The sequence below is a fragment of the Bacillus rossius genome, chromosome 16 (assembly GCF_032445375.1).
Source record: "Bacillus rossius redtenbacheri isolate Brsri chromosome 16, Brsri_v3, whole genome shotgun sequence".
In the NCBI taxonomy this organism is placed as follows: domain Eukaryota; kingdom Metazoa; phylum Arthropoda; class Insecta; order Phasmatodea; family Bacillidae; genus Bacillus; species Bacillus rossius.
The window spans coordinates 36,729,240-36,754,405 of NC_086343.1; the positions used below are offsets into that span (position 1 = coordinate 36,729,240).

Sequence of the window (25,166 nt, forward strand, 5' to 3'; positions counted from 1 at the left end):
TGAAATTTGGCACAGACGTTCCTTTGGGTGTTAAAAATTGATCCTAAAAAGTCCCCATCTCTCAGATGCCGGCTTCATACTTTTTTAAGGCAATAAGCGCGTAAGTGCCGAAATCACAGATGGTCCCCCAGGTTCTTTGTATCAGTGTTCGAAGTCAGGCTGGATAAACGAGGAACTATTTTTAGCATGGCTAAAACATTTCAGTGCCTTTTGTAAACCAGATCCTAACAATCCAGTATTGCTTGTTCTGGACAACCATTCCAGCCACATATCTCACGAGTCATATGAATTTTGTCATCACAATGGAATAATCATGCTGTCTCTGCCTCCACAAACATCCCATTGAATGCAGCCTTTGGATGTTGCTTTCTATGCACCGCTGAAGAAGGCCTACCACGAAGCATGCAGAAGATGGATGGTAAATCATCCCCACGAAAAACTCAGTCCAGATGAACTTTCAGGACTCTTTAAAATTGCGTTTATGAAGGTAGCAACAATTGAGAAGGCAGTCAATGGTTTTCGGAAAACTGAAATTTTCCCTCTAGATCCAGATATTTTTTCTGAAGAGGAATTCTTTCCCAGTAACCTGCAAGAGTGGATAGGTCTATCATAGAAGAAGGAATTGAAAATGTTACCACTGTCACTTCTCCTTTTATTTCAAGTTCAACTACTGGGAACAGAATTGTCTCGCCCAATATGGATTTTACACATTCCAGTTGTGCTGGTCCTTCGTGTTCTTTCCAGGATGTGGCTCCAGTGCCAAAAATAATTTCTCGGGTCGCAATAGAGTCAAAGACAAGGCCTAGAAGAAAAAATTGCATTCTCAGATCCTAACTTCAACTCCGCAAAATAAATGTCTTGAAGATGCTAGGGCAAAAAGGGCTGTTGCAAAAAAAAAGTTCGAATAAGAAAGAAGAAAGGACTTCATGGAGAATTAGGCCCAGATTCCCGGCCAAAAAAGAAACAGTCATAAAAAGATACTTCCAGTTAGTTCCTCAGAAGATGATGCAGTTGCTGATCCTTGTGATGACATAGAACCAACAATAAGCAATGCCAAAGACTTTTTCATTCTTTGTGGAGATGAAGGACATGACAATGAACTTTGGTATAGGTGCACTTCGTGTTCAGAGTGGGCTCATGTAGAGTGCACTGGTTTTGATACACCAGACAATTATATTTGTGACTATTGGAAGTCATAAATACCAATCACTTAAGAGTTGATTTTATCAGCTATAATTTACATAATTTTTATTTTGTCTGAACAATTTTTTTTTTCACACAAAATATTTTAATTCATTTGCTTTTAGTGTGCTATGCATTTATTTGTGCTTTAAGTATTAGTTAAGTGACAGCCATATGTCCAAAATAATTTAAATATATTGGTGAATATAAATGATCGGAATTACCCAAACGTCGGGGTAATTCCAACCAAACATATGACTTATTAAAAAAAATTTTTCCCAAACCAATAACAATTTCTTTATTTCTAATACCCACAAGTCAAGTCATAATATAGGAGAATATCTGTTTTACACCTCCATTCCGTAACAAATTGTCATAATATGGACAATCTTGCTTAAGTGATCGGAATTCCCCCACTCTACCCTATGCGATAATAATTGACTGACATATTAGGGATTACAAGGAACTACTGCACAACAATGGGTTTTTGAGCAATTTAGGTTAATATTGACTATAGCATTTTACCAGAAATAAAAATAATGCAGGTTTTAAATTTGGCACAGACGTTCCTTTGGGTGTTAAAAATTGATCCTAAAAAGTCCCCATCTCTCAGATGCCGGCTTCATACTTTTTTTAAGGAAATGAGGGCGTAAGTGTCGAAATCTGCATATCACGACTGCTGTGCGAAAAATATTAATTCAGTTGTATCGTAACTTGACATAACATGACAAAACAAAACATAGTTTTTCATTTCACTAATGTCCTGCTGAATAGCTGATATACTGTAAATCTTTCCTGTTGTCTTGCTTGAGGGTGGATGGACAATTTCAATGTGTGCATCTTCTAACCTCGCAGTCAACATCGCAAGGATGTCTGTATCAGTAGCTATTACTTTTACACAACAGCTTGTTGAATACTGAAGAGCAATAGCTGCTATAGTGGTATCAGCATCTCCTGAGCACTGAATTTCGTGATGACCTGAAGTTAGAAAATAAGTTACTAATAATTTGATGAGCCCATTTTTGTTATGGCCATTCCTCAGAAAGTCCATTTGCGTCGATGTAACAACATTGTTAGCAGCTATTGAAATATCGGTGGAAGACCTCCCTGCAGAACGCCGCCTTCGCTCTTCCTCTTTAGTGGTTAACTTGTCATAACCATCAAACACTACAGTTGCTGTCACAGAAAAATGTTTTTGGACGAATGTAACATAAACCTCACATATTTGACCAAATGTAGTAGGTCTTGGCCACACAAGTACATGCAAGAGGTATCCTCCATCGATAACTACTTTGCAGTCTACACTAATGCTCTCATTGGTTACCTCACACCTTTTTAAGATCTTTGCTATGACCGGATCAGATACAACCAGTGCTTTCTTCGGTAAGGGAAAGAAGCAAGCATGGAACATCATCAAGAACGATGTTTCCATTCGGAGAACAGTACATGTTTTTACATGTCCACATGCGGACAAGAAGATAGTTATTGCAGCTGGAGAAAAGTTTGCAATTGCAATGTATCAAAGACATGATAAGTATTCCACTTTGGATGATATGAGAGTATATATGTATACCTGCAAGATAGCAAAGATGCCTGTTAGTGCTTCTTTCCAGCTAGCCTCTCTTCCACCAACCAGTGCCGCATGTGAACAGCATTCTCTTCGGGTTTACCTACAGGTGCAAGAGTGGCTGGGCCATTCATTAGATCCTGTTGAGTGGGGATGGAAAAGTGTGAGTGGCACACTTGTTCCTATAACAACATCCCTTCCTACAGCTCCAGAACAGCTCCTGAATTTGATATCATGTAACTGTAAAAGTGAATGCAGCCACAAATGCGACTGTGTGCGGATGAAGTGTGGATTGCAGTGTGGTATTATGTGCACCAAATGTCGTGGGGCAACATGCACTAATGTTGTTTATCAATGATCGTTCTGATGAAGAGGACTTTAATGGACTGATTATTTTTTTATTTTGTAGTTCCATTAATTGATTTTAGATCAGGTTTCTTATTTTTGCTGTGTATTATGCAACAATAATGGATGTTAAATAACTAAGTGCCTTTTACTTCACATCTTATACAAGTTACGATACAACTGAATGAAAATTTTTCGCGCAACAGTCGTGACATGCATATTTCGGCACTTACACCCTTATTGCCTTAAAAAAGTATGAAGTCGGCATCTGAGAGATGGGGACTTTTTAGGATCAATTTTTAATACCCAAAGGAGCATCTGTGCCAAATTTCAAGACTACATTATTATTTTTCAGGTAATATGCTATAGTCAATATTGACCTAAATTGCTCAAAAACCCATTGTTGTACAGTAGTTCATTGTAATCCTTAATACGTCAGTCAATTATTATCGCATATACATGTTTGACCAACCGATTTAAAGCTAATAAAATAACGGAAATTTTTTTATATAGGTATATTTTTGCCTATCAGTGGTGAATTTGATGTAACTGGTGATTGTATAGAGCAGTGATATATTTTACTTCCATTAGTTGAGTATAAATTAGGTTATAAGATAATTTTTGCCATGTATAAAGTAATAAAAACGAATGATTAAGGACTAAGGGCCCTTAACTTTAAAATTTTGACCAAATTTTGATATATTAGAATGAGTTTTTTTCACGCAACAGTCGTGATATGCATATTTCGGCACTTACGCCCTTATTGCCTTAAAAATGTATGAAGCCAGCATCTGAGAGATGGGGACTTTTTAGGATCAATTTTTAACACCCAAAGGAACATCTGTGCCAAATTTCTAAACTGCATTATTTTTTTTCAGGTAGAACACTAAAATTCATGGGCTGTTAAGCTATAAAAATTATATCGCATTTCGATATATTAAAAAACCATCACTTACCGTAACCTTTAATTAAACTATTAGCTTAAGTGACTAAACAAATGCGTTTCAAAAGTTAATTAAAAATTATAATAAACTATCAATAATTTCATTAAAAACATAAACTTTGACTTGCGTGGTTGTTCTGTCAGGACTGTGAACGCAGGCGTGTTGAAGGAACAGCTAAATGACTGGCTAACTGGCGTGAGGAAAGCCTTCCCCCACCCGCATGACCCGCCCCCCCACTACCATTGGCCAGGTAGGTAGCGTACGGTCTAGTGTCGCTACGGTCTTCTGAGGGCGACCCTAAAAAAACTGTAATCAAATGTATATCATCAATTATGTGAATCACCATCATTTTTTGGTCAATTGTAACATAACCTATTATTACTGCACTCGCCGACAATTGCTACTTTTGTTAATAGTAAAATAATAAATAGGTACTTGAAATTATACTAGTAATCAGATTTTTAAAATGCAAGAATAATTAACCTTTTTTGCCGAAATTGTTGTTTTTAATAAGCAATGAAAACCACATTAACTTTTTACTTCACTTTATAAACATTCGAATGGAAGAGAGATAGATGCGGCGCAAACGTACAATGAGCGTAACGGGACACAGCGAACGGAACAATGTGCGTAACGGGACACTTTTTCGTCCGTGCAGCCTGCGTTCATCGATTTATTAGACGTTGTCACGTCAAAAATTTAAATACATAAATTCTACTAATACAAACAAGTAAATTAATAGCGTTTCTCGATTTCTACAGTCTTCTTAGAAGGTGAAGCAAGTCCTTTGCTTGCCTTGACATGTGTTTTCGAGTCAGTTATTCATAACAGTTGATTAACCATACATGTATATTCAGTAGCCGGGCACGTAATAGGCGGCCAGGCACACTCAGTCCATGGCCAGGCACGTATTTGACGGTTAGGCACGTCCAGTAAGTGGCAAGGCGCACCCATCGGTAGCCAGGAGTGTCCCCTGGGAGCGAACTTCTTCGTAAGCTCACCTGCAAAGACAAAAGCAAAAAAAAAAATAGTAAATAGAGATTTGTTGTAACTATTGGTATATAACAAAACTTTAGGGTGTTTGTGAAAAGAATCTTTCTTTTCACAGACGAGAGAGCCACGCCTGAAGTTCCCCGAAGTTCATGCTCGCTTTTTTTGTTTACATTACTTCACACTATCTTTAATGTAGCTATCCTAACCAAATCAACCGTCCACAATGTTTTAAAGTATTTATAATGTAGCTAACCTAACCTAATTGACCATTAGTTATCGTGAGTTACAATGAACAAAAAAAAAACGAAGATGCACGATCGGGAGTTTGGCTCTCTCGTCTGTGAAAATGTGGCTTCCCGTGTGTGAATATCTTTCTATCTATCCCCATCTTTGACTTGTGCGCGATCAAAGTTTTGGAAAGATCGTTATCGTACGACAGTTGGCACGACTGGGACCAAGAGCGACGAGTGACGATGAGATGTGCGACGCAGCCATTGGCTAAGCAGAAGGTCGAGGCCACGCCTTCTCCCGCCAGTTCCGCCCCTCCGCCGCCTGGCGCTGATATAGTGTCCAGGCCATTAGTGCAGCTCACACTGCGAGAACGCTCACACGCCATTTCGTCGTCTCGCCGAGGAACTTCTCGTGTTCGGCTGTCATCATGGTGAGTCCTTCAGCGATGATGACGTAGCACGGCAAAGCTCTGTTCTTCAGCGCAACTGAATAACAATGACTTAGCGGCAATTCAGTTCTTCCTTAACTGACCCAGCCGAAGTGCAATACGAAGATATCTACTTGAATTTGATATTTAGGGCCTACTAGCATCATTTCAAACTTAACAGCTGAGTTTTCCGTAACGGAAAATATTGAAAACCAGGTGCACTTAAACCATTCTTCCCTTTAAATATTACGAGACAGTGGATTATTATTATTATTATTCACCCCAGCACATAATTTCGTGTTCACTGATAGGAAGACATTTTGCTTTGACCAATTTACGATAGGCTAAACGTTACCATAATGGAACGCGATTTGTTTAAGCTTGTAAAGTGTTTCATAATTCACAATTTCTATAATGGCTTGTCATATAGACGCAACGATAACCTCACTTCAGCCTGCAACACGAATGTAAACAGTCAAAGCAACGAGCATTGCAAAGAAGAGGCGCGTATTAAAACAGGCCTACTTATCTCTAGTATCGAACACGTCTTCTGAAATACTGCAAATATAAGGTGAAAAGTTATACGAGGTGAGGGTTCAGTAGGAATTTCTCCCGACGGAGCGCTCCTCGTGGTGCAGACGTTGGTAACCCTGCCCACGATTCATTGGCACCCGATCAGTTCCGAACATACCCGAAGTCCACTGCGCGCTCGTGCAACCCTCTGTCTCCTGTAAATTCTTACATGTAATGCATGCCAATTTGCATCCCGCATGAATGTGCCCAGGGTTTTCCCTGTGTCTATGCAGGTTTTACCTGGGCCCAACCTATCTCTAGTTATAGTCTAGATTTAAGAGTGAGGGGAGTTAGTCATGGCGCCAATCGCTGCCATGGCTGGCCAATCCCCTCCTAGCACATGATGCATGCGACCCTCTCCCTGCATGGCTAATCCCAGCATGACTAGGCGTATAAACTTCGGCCTGAGACGCACCTAGGTCCCTCCCTTGGCAATGCAATTACAAACATAAAACTAACTGCAATAAAATATATTTGTCAAAATATAATCGTATTTAAGAATGCGATTGAACGAAAACGAAAAACATTTAAAATAAAATTAGCCATAATTAAAATAAGTAGATTGTAAAAAAACAATTCAATTGGAGTTTTACTGCTCCTCTGTCCATGGGTTTGCCAGCAACTCAGATTTTTTCATTACTGGCATCCGGTGAGCAGACGAAGAGGGTTCCGGAATTGTTAACCCGCTTGCATCAACTTCGTCTTCGTCGAGCCAATCGGCATCCTCAGACGATGTTTCACAGCGACGCACAATGCAGAGAATCTCATTTGCCCTTCTTGCAGCAAGTCGCTGTGGCCGTACTCAACTTTCACGAAGGTCTTGGGCAGTCTTGCCATGCATGTAATGAATGTGCATTTGCACACTCTTGGGGGATGTAAAATAAACCCCACAGGTTGAACATACTCGGTTCTTTTGGTCGGATTGTACTGATGGGCAAAAGAAATCGTAAGGCATCTACTTGAACCCTTCTAGAGCAGGCGACAGATCAACAGACTATCTCACAAGAAGTGGCGAAAACTTGCATGATCCTTTGTCTATCTGACTAGGTACCACGAGCTTGTTTGAGGTTTGAAGGATTGGGCAGGGTGGCGGCAGGAAAGTTTCTGGAAAGACAGATTTTAATGCACTCTTCAAGTGGGAACAGCAGGATTCATCCGCGCATTTAATAATTTGCAAGAAATATTGCGATTCACGGACGTGAGCGCTATACCACGCCATATTAGGTTCTGCTGAATCCTGCAAGCTATCTTCAGGGTTTCTATATTCCGCCGAAACATCGTAGTTGTCAATTTTCATACAGTCGGTCGAGTGCTTGGATCACATAAACGAAAAGGGTTGCCATCTTGGGAGAACAAAATAAGAACAATTCAACCGGGAATCCCCCGTAAAAAATAAACGAAAAGAGTTGCCAACTTGGGAGATTTTAATTCACTAGTTTTATTATTAACCTTTCAGACCAATCGTCTTTCGTACCACAACATTACTGTTGTGATGAGAGAAATTCTCACACATAGAAAACAGTGTATTTTGAATATCAATACCTATATAATTTCTAATATGGCGATTGGAGTCTACGTTGACAACGAAGTATAACGAAGCCATCCGAATAGCGGTATTTTTTTGTTTTAACTACTTTACTGGAGTGACGAGAAAAACTATCACAGTTGTTGATATATATATGTATATATATATGTATATGTATATATATATATATATATATACACATTTGGAGTTAAAAAAAACAATATTCACTAATCCTGTAAAGCAAGCAGAAGCAATTTTGTGAAGGTAAAAAAAAAATTAAGTTATTATGCCATTTGAAATTTTGAAGAAAAAAAAGTTTTCAAAAATGCGTGAAAGAATCTGTCTCTACGCAACCGTTCTGAAGGGTAAAAAAAAAAACTATGTGACGTAACGCGTAGGACAAACCCCCCTCCCTCCCATGTAACGCATCGTAACGTTTTACAAGACCCCCCCTCCCCCCCCCAAATTCGTTACGTAATACTTGAACGCTCCCTAATACCGTTTTGCAGATAATTTGCGTGACATAAATTTTTAAGTAGCAATACCAGCGCAGTGTAATATTTCAACAACTCGTCACTACCATGTATGAGTAGTTGGAAATGGGGGGTTCAAGCACAGGCGCAGGAGCCAGGAGCCCGCCATCTTGGATGACGTCATCGGCGGCCATCTTGGATGACGTCATCGGCGGCCATCTTGGATGACGTCATCGGCGGCCATCTTGGATGACGTCATCATGACCTTTGACCTTGACCTTGTCAATCTATGCTAATCTATGCTAATCTATGCCAATCTATGCCAATCCGTATGCTAATCTATGCTAATCCATGCCAATCTATGCTAATCTATGCTAATCCATGCTAATCTGTAATCCATGCCAATCTATGCCAATCAGTATGCCAATCTATGCCAATTCGTATGCCAATCTATGCCAATTCGTATGCCAATCTATGCCAATTCGTATGCCAATCTATGCTAATCCATATGTTAATCCATGCTAATCCATGTGTTAATCCATGCTAATCCATATGTTAATCCATGCTAATCCATGCTAATCCATCCGCCATTTTATATTTCTAGAAATTTCCACCAACTTCGAATCGTGACGTCACCGTTGCACTTTTCGTCACGGCCGCCATCTTGGATTAGAATTTTTTTTTTCGAACTTTTGAAATTCGATGTAATCATCAACCGCCATCTTGTTTCGTCTGCTGGTGGCCGCCATCTTGTTTTCGTCTGCTGGAGGCAGCCATCTTGTGACGTCATATAGTTCTGTTGGTCGCCACCAGATAGCAGCAGGGATTATTTTATTTTAACTAAAATATTTTCAGTGCCGAGGCTGGGATTCGATCCATGGGACGTGAAAACGTCCAGGATGTCGTGGTTACGAGGCGGACACCTTGACCACTAGACCACGAGACCAATTGGGATATGGTGGAATAAATAATCTATATATGCTACGTACTGACGGCAAGTTTATGATAAATGGGGGAGGAGGGTGTTTTTGCCTTCCTTAATGCATACCTAAGGCCCCACATTTTAAATTAAAATTATTATACAGCCGCCATCTTTAATTCCAGCACAGACTACCAGATGGCGCTAAATTCAAAAATTAGTTACCAGAGGCGCCGCCATCTTGGTTCTCAAGTTGGCTGGTAGATGTCGCTAGTATCGCGCACCAAATTCAAAAATTAGTTGCCAGAGGCGCCGCCATCTTGGTTCTCAAGTTGGCTGGTAGATGTCGCTAGTATCGCGCGCCAAATTCAAAAATTAGTTGCCAGAGACGCCGCCATCTTGGTTCTCAAGTTGGCTGGTAGATGTCGCTAGTATCGCGCGCCAAATTCAAAAATTAGTTGCCAGAGGCGCCACCATCTTGGTTCTCAAGTTGGCTGGTAGATGGCGCCACCGTCGCCATATTTTAGTTCATACAATCGATACCAGATGACGCCACCATCGCCATCTTTAGTTCCTAGTGTTGCTACCAGAGTGTGCCACCGTCGCCATCTTTAATTCTTAAAGTTACCGCCGGAGCGCGCCACCATCGCCATCTTAAATTCATAAAGTCGCTACCGGATGGCACCACTGTCGGCCATCTTTAATTCAAGGTATTGTCGCCGGATGGTGCCAAGTTTGAATTTAAAAACCTACAAGTGTTATGCAATGTGTAACCAGTCGAGATAAGTTTGGAACCTGTAACCATATTATTATTATTATTTATTAATGTATGTTTATTAAATATGATAGAGTATTTATAAAATATTGGTGTTGTGTAGAGTCTCTCTCTCTTCTCGTAGTGGCGGAAGACATCTCGAAGGTAGTGTTAGAATTTATGTATTAAAGCAATCATTCTAGCTGAGGAGACTAATAACTTATAGTTACAATTCAATAATAGCAGCAATTAAATGTTTTGAAATTAAAGCAAACAACGTAAATGTTAAACACATATTTATTTAAATCTTATTACAAACAGCAAGGGGTAAGAACAATCGATGATTTACAAGAAGTAAATAACGAGTAATAAAATCACATAATATTCACACACTACACATCATAGTGACAAAGGCAACATTAACTCGAGACCCAATTATACATAGTAGTATGGGTGGTCGAATAGCCAGAATTTAAGTAGCTGAACATTACAATGAGCGCAATGGAATTTGCCATACAGTTTTATACATTTATCCAGGCGGTTTCCATAAGTCTTTAAAAGTTTGTTGAAGCTAGGACAGTTCCATACATTTTTATACATTTATCCAGGCGGTTTCCATAAGTCTTTTAAAAGTTTGTTCAAGCTAGGACAGTTTCTTTCATTATGTAAATCAACAATGTTGGCACTGCACAGTTCACTCAAGATAAATTTTTGTTTGTCTCCTAGAACGTACACTAAATATCCTTCTTCAGGGTTGATGATGTCACATAACACTAATGAGATTTGGTCAAAGCTCACTTCACCTTCGTTCCACGAGAGTCCATACACTTCATAAGTCAGTTTACGATTCTCGCTTTGCGACAGCCTGTCTAGTTCGGACCAGTCACATGGCGGTTTGAATATGTATTCGTAGGTCCTTAATACATCACCGTCCACGATGAACATTGGTGCAAGTTGCTTAACCACATACCCCTTTTGTGATGTGAGGCACTGAATGTTGCAGAGAAATAATGTCATTTTTGCCAGTACTCACGATAACTGATGTGTGAAGCTGTGCTAGCTCTGCCAGGCTGATGCTAGTTCTACAGGTATGACTGCAAGGCTGCAGTGCTGATGTCTCTAGGATGCTGAATGTCAGACTGGTTGTAACAACCTTTGGTGTCGTAGTACACACAAATTTACAATTCGTCTTCATCACTATCCCCCAAGCCACTATCCGTTCCTTCATCCACATCTTCGTTCGCCTCTTGCGCTTCCTTTGCGGCCTCGATGCAGGTCATAACAGCCTGATATAAATAGGTAATAAATTCCTCTTCCTCAGGGAACTCAGCGAGAATGTTGAGGGTGGAGGATGTAAGGTGGTAATGTATATCATTAAAGTCCATACCTATGTAGTGACGTACTACCTCCATTACAAATTCCCGAACATCGTCCATCGTAACACTGTTTAAATTACAATCGCAAACACTCTCCGCGTAAACACTGGTGGAAGCCATGATGATGAGAGCGTGGTTAGAAGCAGACTACCACGTTAGCGGAGCGATGCTGTGAGGCCCCAGAACTCGCTCGAAATAACCTGCACAACACATTCCAAAAACATGACGTAGCCTATGGTTGACGGCACAAACACCCTGAGTGGCTCTGCGTGTTTCCTCCTGCCCGAACACGCGCTGCTGTGAAAGCCTCTTACCAAGCACAGACGTCACCCCCGCAGCAGACAAAACAGGCGTATGCTACAGGAGCTAGAACAATTGAATAGCCAAATATATATTTAGACTACCCAACTTCATAAATGACATGAGATAATTCCTGTGCGATAATCATACTTTAAATGTTGTAATGTATGTATAAACAATAATCATGACTAAGTACTTGAAAAAAAAATGTAAGTGAGGTGTTATTCACCTTTAGCGCTTCTCGATTTCTGTATCTGCTACCCACGAATTAAATTGAGACGGGAAACCCCACCATTTCACAAAAGACCGACCATTTCTTCGTTTGAGAACTTTCTCCACCAAATATGTGTCCGGATACATCGTAGACTGGATCTCTTCAGCATAGAAGCCACCACGAATAGGCTTGTGGTCCAAGTCTTCGAGGTAGTAGGTCCTGGGTTCCGATTCACGAACGTGTGTCACACGGAAAAGTTCAGAACTCCAATTCGCCGTGAAACCTTTCTCAAAGACACCTTTCTGCTTGGAGATTCTCACAATGTCACCAACATTAGCTTTATGCTTGCGTGTATCTTTCTTCTTCGTGTTGGTGAATACAGCCCCAAGTAGACGATCATCCTTTACATCTTTAGGCTTCATTTTCGTGGTAGAATGCACTGTGGAATTATATTCACTTATAAGTTTCGACAAAAGATCCAACCAAAAACAACTCAAAGTCTTTTACAAACATAATATTTATTACTCAATTTCTATCCTACTACAGAATCACTTGCGAAAGCCAGCAATCTTATAAACATTTAGCCCTGCATAGACGTGCAACAACTACTTCTTAGCTCCAAATGGCTCCAAATGCTCCAAACAGCCTTCAAATGCTCCAACAGCTCCAAAAAAAGGCTCCAAATGCTTGACAGCTCCAAATGGCTCCAAATGCTCCAAACGGCTCCAAATGCTCCAAATGCCTCCAAATGGCTCCAAATGCTCCAAATGCTTCAAAAGACTCCAAATGCTCCAACAGCTCCAAAAAAAGACTCCAAATGCTTAACACAGCTCCAAATGGCTCCAACAGCTCCAAAAGGCTCCAAATGCTTGACAGCTCCAAATGCTCCAAATGGCTCCAACAGCTCCAAAAGGCTCCAAATGCTTCAAAAGGCTCCAATTGTTCCAAGAGCTCTATCTTCAATTGGTTCCAACTGATTCCAATTACTTTTCTTATCGAACTTGGCATGATTACTAACATGTCTTTATTAGTATACATTTTGACTGGCAGTGGTAACGTATTTTGCACCTTTAAGTTATAAGTTTTATTTAGAAATCAGATTTCGATAAATGGTAGATACCATTTGGAAAGAAAATATATTAATTTATCTTCAAGTTTATACACATACATTTAATTTAAGCCATTATTGTATGTAGCCAGCTTCCCTCAGTTCTTTGAGTATGAAGGATATTTCTTTAATGTTCGAATAGTTTCCTGCACAAGCGATCCATGTAGTAGTCGTAGCCTGTCAACCAATATGTTAGGATCTCCCAATGAGGTATAATCAAACTCTTCTGCTGCGTTCATCATCCTTGCATGTTTATAATAAATATTATCTCTGGTGTCTATCGTTTTAACACCAACCTCAAGGTCACTTTCATCATCGTGCCAGAGATTATCACAAGCTTGATCAGGATAATTTATTTTATTACGACGTTTCCATCGTTTTGGTCTCAAACCACCATCACAGTCTTCACTCTTGCATGCTTTTGGTGCTTCAGCACAATACTCAATCATGTCAGCCTTAGATGTGTCAGCACAGTCTTCGTTCACGCCAGCTTCTGATGTGTCACCACAGTCTTCAATCATGTCAGCACCACAAACTTGATCAGGATAATTTATTTTATTACGTCGTTTCCATCGTTTTGGTCTCAGACCGCCATCACAGTCTTCGATCTTACCTGCTTTAGGTGCTTCAGTACAGTACTCAATCATGTCAGCCTCAGATGTGTCACCACATTCTTCAATCATGCACGCTTCAGATGATTCATCAAAGTCTTCGACCTTGTAAGCTTCAGATGGTTCTCCATCTTTCTCATTTTCATGGAGACGACTAGATATTGGAGTAAATATATTTTCATTTCTAATGTGGTTACAACTACCTTCGTTTGTTTTAAATTTTAAATTATTATCTTCATCTAGATCAGTAATTTTAGCATTAGCTTTTACGCCTTCGTTCCTCTTCCGCGATGTTGTAGCCCAGTCTTCGTTATCTTTATTCATCTTAATTGTACAGGTCTTGTAATGTCTATCCAAGTAATATCTTCTACCAAAGGATTTCTGACACTGACTGCAATGAAACGGTTTTTGACAAGGACCCAAATTACACTCGCTTCTCTCATGTCGTTTAGCATTCTTTCTCAAGGTAAACACCTTGCTACAGTATCTACAGTGATGACGTTTCGATACAGCGTCAGATCCTAAATCGGAATTCATATTAGTTACCGAGACTAATGCCAGATGCAAACTAAGAGTTTTAAATTAGATATATTACTTAAATAGAATTTTTTTAATTATTTCATCAGCGAGAATTAATTTATCTCATTGAAAGGTACTTGTTGCAAGTAGTTCTGCTTTTCAACAACAGATGTCGACACGTATTGCTTGCAGGTAAATATTATTTCTTTCTTTCATGCGGGATGCAGGATTCTCACTAACGATCGCAATAGAGGGATGGCATCGCTATACTCCAAGGAGAAGGTAGTTTGTTCTTCCAGTTAGTGTTTCTCAGGGTATATATTATTATTTGACTGAATAATGATTTTTTTTTAAATTCCACCTAATAAAAATAAAATAGAAGCACTCAGAGAAAACCATCAGGGATGATGTCGTTTATAAACATCATAAATTACCATTTTTTTTTAAAAAAAGTCCAAATTTAATCCTACTTAAGCAAAGAGTTCACAAGCCCGCTTGTGCTAGAACTCTCGTGTTGCTTAAGCAAAGAGTTCACAAGCCCGCATGTGCTAGAACTCTCGTGTTGCTTAAGCAAAGAGTTCACAAGCCCGCTTGTGCTAGAACTCTCATGTTGCTTAAGCAAAGAGTTCACAAGCCCGCTTGTGCTAGAACTCTCATGTTGCTTAAGCAAAGAGTTCACAAGCCCGCTTGTGCTAGAACTCTCGTGTTGCTTAAGCAAAGAGTTCACAAGCCCGCTTGTGCTAGAACTCTCATGTTGCTTAAGCAAAGAGTTCACAAGCGGGCTTGTGCTAGAACTCTCATGTTGCTTAAGTAGGATTAAATTTGGACTTTTTTTAAAAAAAATTGGTAATTTATGATGTTTATAAACGACATCATCCCTGATGGTTTTCTCTGAGTGCTTCTATTTTATTTTTATTAGGTGGAATTTAAAAAAAAATCATTATTCAGTCAAATAATAATATATACCCTGAGAAACACTAACTGGAAGAACAAACTACCTTCTCCTTGGAGTATAGCGATGCCATCCCTCTATTGCGATCGTTAGTGAGAATCCTGCATCCCGCATGAAAGAAAGAAATAATATTTACCTGCAAGCAATACGTGTCGACATCTGTTGTTGAAAAGCAGAACTACTTGCAACAAGTACCTTTCAATGAGATAAATTAATTCTCGCTGATGAAATAATTAAAAAAATTCTATTTAAGTAATATATCTAATTTAAAACTCTTAGTTTGCATCTGGCATTAGTCTCGGTAACTAATATGAATTCCGATTTAGGATCTGACGCTGTATCGAAACGTCATCACTGTAGATACTGTAGCAAGGTGTTTACCTTGAGAAAGAATGCTAAACGACATGAGAGAAGCGAGTGTAATTTGGGTCCTTGTCAAAAACCGTTTCATTGCAGTCAGTGTCAGAAATCCTTTGGTAGAAGATATTACTTGGATAGACATTACAAGACCTGTACAATTAAGATGAATAAAGATAACGAAGACTGGGCTACAACATCGCGGAAGAGGAACGAAGGCGAAAAAGCTAATGCTAAAATTACTGATCTAGATGAAGATAATAATTTAAAATTTAAAACAAACGAAGGTAGTTGTAACCACATTAGAAATGAAAATATATTTACTCCAATATCTAGTCGTCTCCATGAAAATGAGAAAGATGGAGAACCATCTGAAGCTTACAAGGTCGAAGACTTTGATGAATCATCTGAAGCGTGCATGATTGAAGAATGTGGTGACACATCTGAGGCTGACATGATTGAGTACTGTACTGAAGCACCTAAAGCAGGTAAGATCGAAGACTGTGATGGCGGTCTGAGACCAAAACGATGGAAACGACGTAATAAAATAAATTATCCTGATCAAGTTTGTGGTGCTGACATGATTGAAGACTGTGGTGACACATCAGAAGCTGGCGTGAACGAAGACTGTGCTGACACATCTAAGGCTGACATGATTGAGTATTGTGCTGAAGCACCAAAAGCATGCAAGAGTGAAGACTGTGATGGTGGTTTGAGACCAAAACGATGGAAACGTCGTAATAAAATAAATTATCCTGATCAAGCTTGTGATAATCTCTGGCACGATGATGAAAGTGACCTTGAGGTTGGTGTTAAAACGATAGACACCAGAGATAATATTTATTATAAACATGCAAGGATGATGAACGCAGCAGAAGAGTTTGATTATACCTCATTGGGAGATCCTAACATATTGGTTGACAGGCTACGACTACTACATGGATCGCTTGTGCAGGAAACTATTCGAACATTAAAGAAATATCCTTCATACTCAAAGAACTGAGGGAAGCTGGCTACATACAATAATGGCTTAAATTAAATGTATGTGTATAAACTTGAAGATAAATTAATATATTTTCTTTCCAAATGGTATCTACCATTTATCGAAATCTGATTTCTAAATAAAACTTATAACTTAAAGGTGCAAAATACGTTACCACTGCCAGTCAAAATGTATACTAATAAAGACATGTTAGTAATCATGCCAAGTTCGATAAGAAAAGTAATTGGAATCAGTTGGAACCAATTGAAGATAGAGCTCTTGGAACAATTGGAGCCTTTTGAAGCATTTGGAGCCTTTTGGAGCTGTTGGAGCCATTTGGAGCATTTGGAGCTGTCAAGCATTTGGAGCCTTTTGGAGCTGTTGGAGCCATTTGGAGCTGTGTTAAGCATTTGGAGTCTTTTTTTGGAGCTGTTGGAGCATTTGGAGTCTTTTGAAGCATTTGGAGCATTTGGAGCCATTTGGAGGCATTTGGAGCATTTGGAGCCGTTTGGAGCATTTGGAGCCATTTGGAGCTGTCAAGCATTTGGAGCCTTTTTTTGGAGCTGTTGGAGCATTTGAAGGCTGTTTGGAGCATTTGGAGCCATTTGGAGCTAAGAAGTAGTTGTTGCACGTCTATGCAGGGCTAAATGTTTATAAGATTGCTGGCTTTCGCAAGTGATTCTGTAGTAGGATAGAAATTGAGTAATAAATATTATGTTTGTAAAAGACTTTGAGTTGTTTTTGGTTGGATCTTTTGTCGAAACTTATAAGTGAATATAATTCCACAGTGCATTCTACCACGAAAATGAAGCCTAAAGATGTAAAGGATGATCGTCTACTTGGGGCTGTATTCACCAACACGAAGAAGAAAGATACACGCAAGCATAAAGCTAATGTTGGTGACATTGTGAGAATCTCCAAGCAGAAAGGTGTCTTTGAGAAAGGTTTCACGGCGAATTGGAGTTCTGAACTTTTCCGTGTGACACACGTTCGTGAATCGGAACCCAGGACCTACTACCTCGAAGACTTGGACCACAAGCCTATTCGTGGTGGCTTCTATGCTGAAGAGATCCAGTCTACGATGTATCCGGACACATATTTGGTGGAGAAAGTTCTCAAACGAAGAAATGGTCGGTCTTTTGTGAAATGGTGGGGTTTCCCGTCTCAATTTAATTCGTGGGTAGCAGATACAGAAATCGAGAAGCGCTAAAGGTGAATAACACCTCACTTACATTTTTTTTTCAAGTACTTAGTCATGATTATTGTTTATACATACATTACAACATTTAAAGTATGATTATCGCACAGGAATTATCTCATGTCATTTATGAAGTTGGGTAGTCTAAATATATATTTGGCTATTCAATTGTTCTAGCTCCTGTAGCATACGCCTGTTTTGTCTGCTGCGGGGGTGACGTCTGTGCTTGGTAAGAGGCTTTCACAGCAGCGCGTGTTCGGGCAGGAGGAAACACGCAGAGCCACTCAGGGTGTTTGTGCCGTCAACCATAGGCTACGTCATGTTTTTGGAATGTGTTGTGCAGGTTATTTCGAGCGAGTTCTGGGGCCTCACAGCATCGCTCCGCTAACGTGGTAGTCTGCTTCTAACCACGCTCTCATCATCATGGCTTCCACCAGTGTTTACGCGGAGAGTGTTTGCGATTGTAATTTAAACAGTGTTACGATGGACGATGTTCGGGAATTTGTAATGGAGGTAGTACGTCACTACATAGGTATGGACTTTAATGATATACATTACCACCTTACATCCTCCACCCTCAACATTCTCGCTGAGTTCCCTGAGGAAGAGGAATTTATTACCTATTTATATCAGGCTGTTATGACCTGCATCGAGGCCGCAAAGGAAGCGCAAGAGGCGAACGAAGATGTGGATGAAGGAACGGATAGTGGCTTGGGGGATAGTGATGAAGACGAATTGTAAATTTGTGTGTACTACGACACCAAAGGTTGTTACAACCAGTCTGACATTCAGCATCCTAGAGACATCAGCACTGCAGCCTTGCAGTCATACCTGTAGAACTAGCATCAGCCTGGCAGAGCTAGCACAGCTTCACACATCAGTTATCGTGAGTACTGGCAAAAATGACATTATTTCTCTGCAACATTCAGTGCCTCACATCACAAAAGGGGTATGTGGTTAAGCAACTTGCACCAATGTTCATCGTGGACGGTGATGTATTAAGGACCTACGAATACATATTCAAACCGCCATGTGACTGGTCCGAACTAGACAGGCTGTCGCAAAGCGAGAATCGTAAACTGACTTATGAAGTGTATGGACTCTCGTGGAACGAAGGTGAAGTGAGCTTTGACCAAATCTCATTAGTGTTATGTGACATCATCAACCCTGAAGAAGGATATTTAGTGTACGTTCTAGGAGACAAACAAAAATTTATCTTGAGTGAACTGTGCAGTGCCAACATTGTTGATTTACATAATCAAAGAAACTGTCCTAGCTTGAACAAACTTTTAAAAGACTTATGGAAACCGCCTGGATAAATGTATAAAAATGTATGGAACTGTCCTAGCTTCAACAAACTTTTAAAGACTTATGGAAACCGCCTGGATAAATGTATAAAACTGTATGGCAAATTCCATTGCGCTCATTGTAATGTTCAGCTACTTAAATTCTGGCTATTCGACCACCCATACTACTATGTATAATTGGGTCTCGAGTTAATGTTGCCTTTGTCACTATGATGTGTAGTGTGTGAATATTATGTGATTTTATTACTCGTTATTTACTTCTTGTAAATCATCGATTGTTCTTACCCCTTGCTGTTTGTAATAAGATTTAAATAAATATGTGTTTAACATTTACGTTGTTTGCTTTAATTTCAAAACATTTAATTGCTGCTATTATTGAATTGTAACTATAAGTTATTAGTCTCCTCAGCTAGAATGATTGCTTTAATACATAAATTCTAACACTACCTTCGAGATGTCTTCCGCCACTACGAGAAGAGAGAGAGACTCTACACAACACCAATATTTTATAAATACTCTATCATATTTAATAAACATACATTAATAAATAATAATAATAATATGGTTACAGGTTCCAAACTTATCTCGACTGGTTACACATTGCATAACACTTGTAGGTTTTTAAATTCAAACTTGGCACCATCCGGCGACAATACCTTGAATTAAAGATGGCCGACAGTGGTGCCATCCGGTAGCGACTTTATGAATTTAAGATGGCGATGGTGGCGCGCTCCGGCGGTAACTTTAAGAATTAAAGATGGCGACGGTGGCACACTCTGGTAGCAACACTAGGAACTAAAGATGGCGATGGTGGCGTCATCTGGTATCGATTGTATGAACTAAAATATGGCGACGGTGGCGCCATCTACCAGCCAACTTGAGAACCAAGATGGTGGCGCCTCTGGCAACTAATTTTTGAATTTGGCGCGCGATACTAGCGACATCTACCAGCCAACTTGAGAACCAAGATGGCGGCGTCTCTGGCAACTAATTTTTGAATTTGGCGCGCGATACTAGCGACATCTACCAGCCAACTTGAGAACCAAGATGGCGGCGCCTCTGGCAACTAATTTTTGAATTTGGTGCGCGATACTAGCGACATCTACCAGCCAACTTGAGAACCAAGATGGCGGCGCCTCTGGTAACTAATTTTTGAATTTAGCGCCATCTGGTAGTCTGTGCTGGAATTAAAGATGGCGGCTGTATAATAATTTTAATTTAAAATGTGGGGCCTTAGGTATGCATTAAGGAAGGCAAAAACACCCTCCTCCCCCATTTATCATAAACTTGCCGTCAGTACGTAGCATATATAGATTATTTATTCCACCATATCCCAATTGGTCTCGTGGTCTAGTGGTCAAGGTGTCCGCCTCGTAACCACGACATCCTGGACGTTTTCACGTCCCATGGATCGAATCCCAGCCTCGGCACTGAAAATATTTTAGTTAAAATAAAATAATCCCTGCTGCTATCTGGTGGCGACCAACAGAACTATATGACGTCACAAGATGGCTGCCTCCAGCAGACGAAAACAAGATGGCGGCCACCAGCAGACGAAAACAAGATGGCGGCCACCAGCAGACGAAACAAGATGGCGGTTGATGATTACATCGAATTTCAAAAGTTCGAAAAAAAAAATTCTAATCCAAGATGGTGGCCGTGACGAAAAGTGCAACGGTGACGTCACGATTCGAAGTTGGTGGAAATTTCTAGAAATATAAAATGGCGGATGGATTAGCATGGATTAGCATGGATTAACATATGGATTAGCATGGATTAACACATGGATTAGCATGGATTAACATATGGATTAGCATAGATTGGCATACGAATTGGCATAGATTGGCATACGAATTGGCATAGATTGGCATACGAATTGGCATAGATTGGCATACTGATTGGCATAGATTGGCATGGATTAGCATAGATTGGCATGGATTAGCATAGATTAGCATAGATTAGCATACGGATTAGCATAGATTAGCACACGGATTGGCATAGATTGGCATAGATTAGCATAGATTAGCATAGATTGACAAGGTCAAGGTCAAAGGTCATGATGACGTCATCCAAGATGGCCGCCGATGACGTCATCCAAGATGGCCGCCGATGACGTCATCCAAGATGGCCGCCGATGACGTCATCCAAGATGGCGGGCTCCTGGCTCCTGCGCCTGTGCTTGAACCCCCCATTTCCAACTACTTGTATGATAAATAAATGCAAACAGATTCTAACTTCCCTAAAAAATGCCTTCCTACTCTGCTCTCATTGCCTGTTTCAGCACGTGCCCGTAACTTGGATAAATATGCATTTCCTCTTATGCGCACATCATCCCCACACTGTATGCCTACAAGTGTTTTGGAAATGGAACTGAAATAATCATGTACATTTACATGAAATCAACTGTATTGAAAAAAAATACTGGGTTCGGATTCTCTCCTGGAATTTATTCTTGTTTTATCCCATTACCTATGTAAATTAGTTAAAGTTATTGTAAATCTTTTTCTGAATAGCCTTCCTGTATTAATTGCGAATAAATAAGCATTATAAAAAAATTCAAAATTTTTAATATTCGATATTTTCCATGGTTACAAAAATTTTGCTTGAATAAAATATTAATTTTTTTTAATGTGTTAGTTTTCTTAAGCGAGAAAAGAAATATTCAGTATTGTTTCCAAAAACGTATTTTATGCATGCAAAAATAAACATAGCAATGTTTTGTACAAATTTAAAATATTTTTCTTGTAGTATTACAAACTATTTCTTGGCAACTGGTGATTTCCAAAGGAATCTCTTGTGAAGGTACAATTTTTTTTTCTGTGTATACATACCACCGCATTAGATATAAGTTTTTGTGAGTAAGAACGTTAGAAACTTATGCGAACGACCCATGTTCTATGATACTTTTATTTTTTTATTTTTTTTTTTTCAAATCACGAATTTGTCTTTATTCTAGCGTCTGACTCGGGGTTAGTGAAAAATAATTTTCCCAACCACACGCTTCAAATGGGAAGCCTACAGTTCATTGGGATGAGAGCTACATTCCTATAATTTATTACACTGACCGAACCTGACCTTACATTTTACTTCGATAAACTTCAGAACTGTTCGGATTGTGTTAGTGGCTTTCATCCCTGTAGACTGTAGGTTATTCGCTTCAAATACGATAACAAGAATACAACATAACATGAGGTGTCACTACTCACAGCAAACTGAACTATATCTACAATAACCAGATATGTTTGTAAACTCTCAATGTAATAGTTTTAATGTGCAGCATGTTTCCAAACGTAATTTATTCAAAACAAATAATCACTATTTTCATATAGCAGTTGTAGTTTTTACATCAAATCAATAAAAGACATTTTCTGACCGTCTGATAGTGATAATTCATGACGCAGAACAGTATCAGTTAAACAGTATCCACAGACGACAATAGTTATGTAATCTGTCTACAATACTTCTACTTTGACCGAACAGTTAGGCTGCTGTGTAGTGGGTTTACATAAGCGCCAATGCCCACTTCATTAAGCCCCGTCTAACTTCCTAACTCCGGAACTCCATCCTTCATAGGAACACTACTAACCACGTTTGTAGGCTCTGACTTCGATTAGTTTTTTGGAAACGTAACTCTTTTGCGTTACAGTTAAGTAGGTATTCATGTAGCCCTCAGTGTAAAAATGATTTAAAATTCATATTTTTGAAGCACTTTTTACGTATGAGAAGGATCAGATTCCAAAAACATCAAGTCACCATACGTCATCTTTGTTGTTTCGTGTGCCACAAAATTTAGGCCTACTGTACCTACTGTAGGATCACAGCGTAATGCGAAGGTAGGCTTCAAGTTACAAACATCTCAGTTTGGAAAATACTTTTTGTTGTAAAACGCACGTAGCAGTGGTCGTTTATTTATAATCTGACTTAGGGGTCAAAGGAATGGTCGTGGACAACTAGTCTTCACACAGAGACAAAAGTTTGTTTGAATGAAACAAATATTTGTTTATATATGGCGAAACAAACATTTACTTAGTGGAACACAATATTTTTGTAGTTTAACCAAACTCGGTAAGTAACAAAAATAATTTGTTACACCTAACCAAATATACATTTAAGTTGACAAAATCATTTATTTTTTTTGGGGTTAACAGAATCTTTCCTACTACAAAATATTTGTTTGAACTAATTATATATACATACATATATATATAATTTCGCCATATACAAATAAATAATTTTTTGAGGCAAACAAACCTTTCTCTGGGTGCACGAAGTCGCGAGATGTTAATAATAAACGCACTCCGACGCTGTCCTACACATAAAATGTCACACATTTAGGTATAATACTTTGTGACCACATAGTAAACGAAGTATAAAATACACTTATACCCAACTCATATATGTCGTCCTCCGAGCGGCGAGACGCGAGTGTCTGAAGAGGTGTCGCCTGTGCTGTTAAGGGCCCACCTCGTCAGGGGTGTGTGTGTGTTAGTGAGGCGGGACGATAAGCGCGACGCTCGCTGGTGCTTCTAGCGCGGTATCGCCTCTGAACTGGCGCGCAGTCTTCTCGTCATCACAGGATAACTGTGAAATTTGAGCGGTGACCGTAACATTATATGGCCGAGAAATGAAGATAAAGGTGTAATGCAAGTCCCTTAAGAGGCCGTGTCACAAATTTGTTCTCCTATCTATATCAATGTTATTTTAAAAGGCAGTTTTTCTCAAAGTCTATAAGAGGTAGGGGCCGGAAATTTTGCCTACTAAAAGTATACAATACATTTAACATAACCGCTTTTTTTCAAATTTAGTTATCATATCATATATTATTTCTGTGATGAAAATAATATTATCAATATTTTGATTTGTCCAGATACAGTGAAATTTGGCTTATATTTATAATTATTTAGCAAAAACTGAAAAGACCATTGAAATGTATTGCACATTACCTTTCGATCAGTGTCTTCATGATCATGATGGGTTTAAAAACCTGGGTGTAATCAAGTCTTTAACTATTACATGACAACATTTATACTTAATAATTTGGAGATAGGCCTTTTCTATCCTCAGTCCCTGAGCTTTTACTATCTGGTCTGGCGACCGACCTGACACTCTTCAACCACCCCAGGGGTCTCCGATTGCACATCCCATCAAAAAAAAAAAGCTGTTCGTTTATTTGTTTTTGTGTTCGAGCTAAGGTTTACTTCTCCACAAGTGCCACAGACTTTTCACATTTATGCCAAGGGAATATTCCGCCGATGTGACGCCATACGAATATATTATTCGCGACCATACAACTTTTTTGTTTGTCATCGGGAAGAAATAAAATCATGGTGTTTTTTATACAGGGAAAAACCGTCGTTTATCAAGCAAGAGTGGGGTGTTTATTTCAACTAGAAGAAAGAAAAACAGAGGGGAAAGTTTGCAGAGTTACAAAGTTATCAGCATAAAAATAGAAGTTATTTTTACGTTGCGCCTACTGGAATGAGTATTTTGTGTTAATTATGTGGCATGATTAATATTTTCTTATGGTATGTGTGTTTTGTTAAAATCTTATAAAACATAAATTACGGCTGAAGGATTTTAATTTTTTTGTGATGATCTTACTTAAACAAGTTTTAATCATATTACACATGTCTATTTTAAAAGCATTTTAATGTATACTTATAGAATTGTAATAGGCTTGTAATAGGCATGTAAGCATGTAAGCAGTAGGCATGTAAGCATCTATAATTATCTACATCACTTTTATGGCCCTTTCACAAGATCAAATATTTATTGAATTCAATCAGTTGCATTCATTGTACATGATTTTCGATATGTACATTGAATTCAATACAAATTGAAGATGTTACTCAACTAAGCTTATTCTTATTAACTTATAAGTATTTTGTTTGTTCAGTACATAAAAGTAAAAGATTCTTTATTATTTAAATAATGAGCATCTATAAGCAATAACGTTTTCTAAATATTTACATAAATATAATGGAATATATTTTTTCAATACTTTATATCTACGATCACATCAACGGCAGTATTATGTAATCAATGAGGTAATGAAATATCTTTAAAGGATATTTTCTCCTCTGTAAAGTAAATTTGTAATGCAGCCCTCTTAATGTTAGTCTTGTGAGTTATTTCGTCTTCTAATATGTTACAGCAATATATAAAATTAAGTTTCTTTAGTGTTTTAGTCGTTAGTTAAAGTGTTATGCAATCAATTCAATAATTTTTTTGAAAATTCGTATTCATAAAGATGCATATCGTAATAACATAAATAGTAATATTTGTAAATTTAAATTCTTTGAAACAACG

General features: G+C 38.8%; 1 protein-coding gene across 1 annotated transcript in view; it reads left to right on the forward strand.

The window, feature by feature from the left end:
- Positions 1-5,496: 5,496 nt before the first annotated feature.
- The window catches only part of LOC134540250 (N-acetylneuraminate lyase-like), an 85,655-nt gene continuing 65,985 nt past the window's right edge, over positions 5,497-25,166 (forward strand). The window contains exon 1 of the mRNA XM_063382871.1: positions 5,497-5,692. Coding sequence (XP_063238941.1) covers positions 5,690-5,692 — 3 coding nt within the window. The 5' untranslated portion in view covers positions 5,497-5,689. The remainder of the gene's footprint in view (positions 5,693-25,166) is intronic.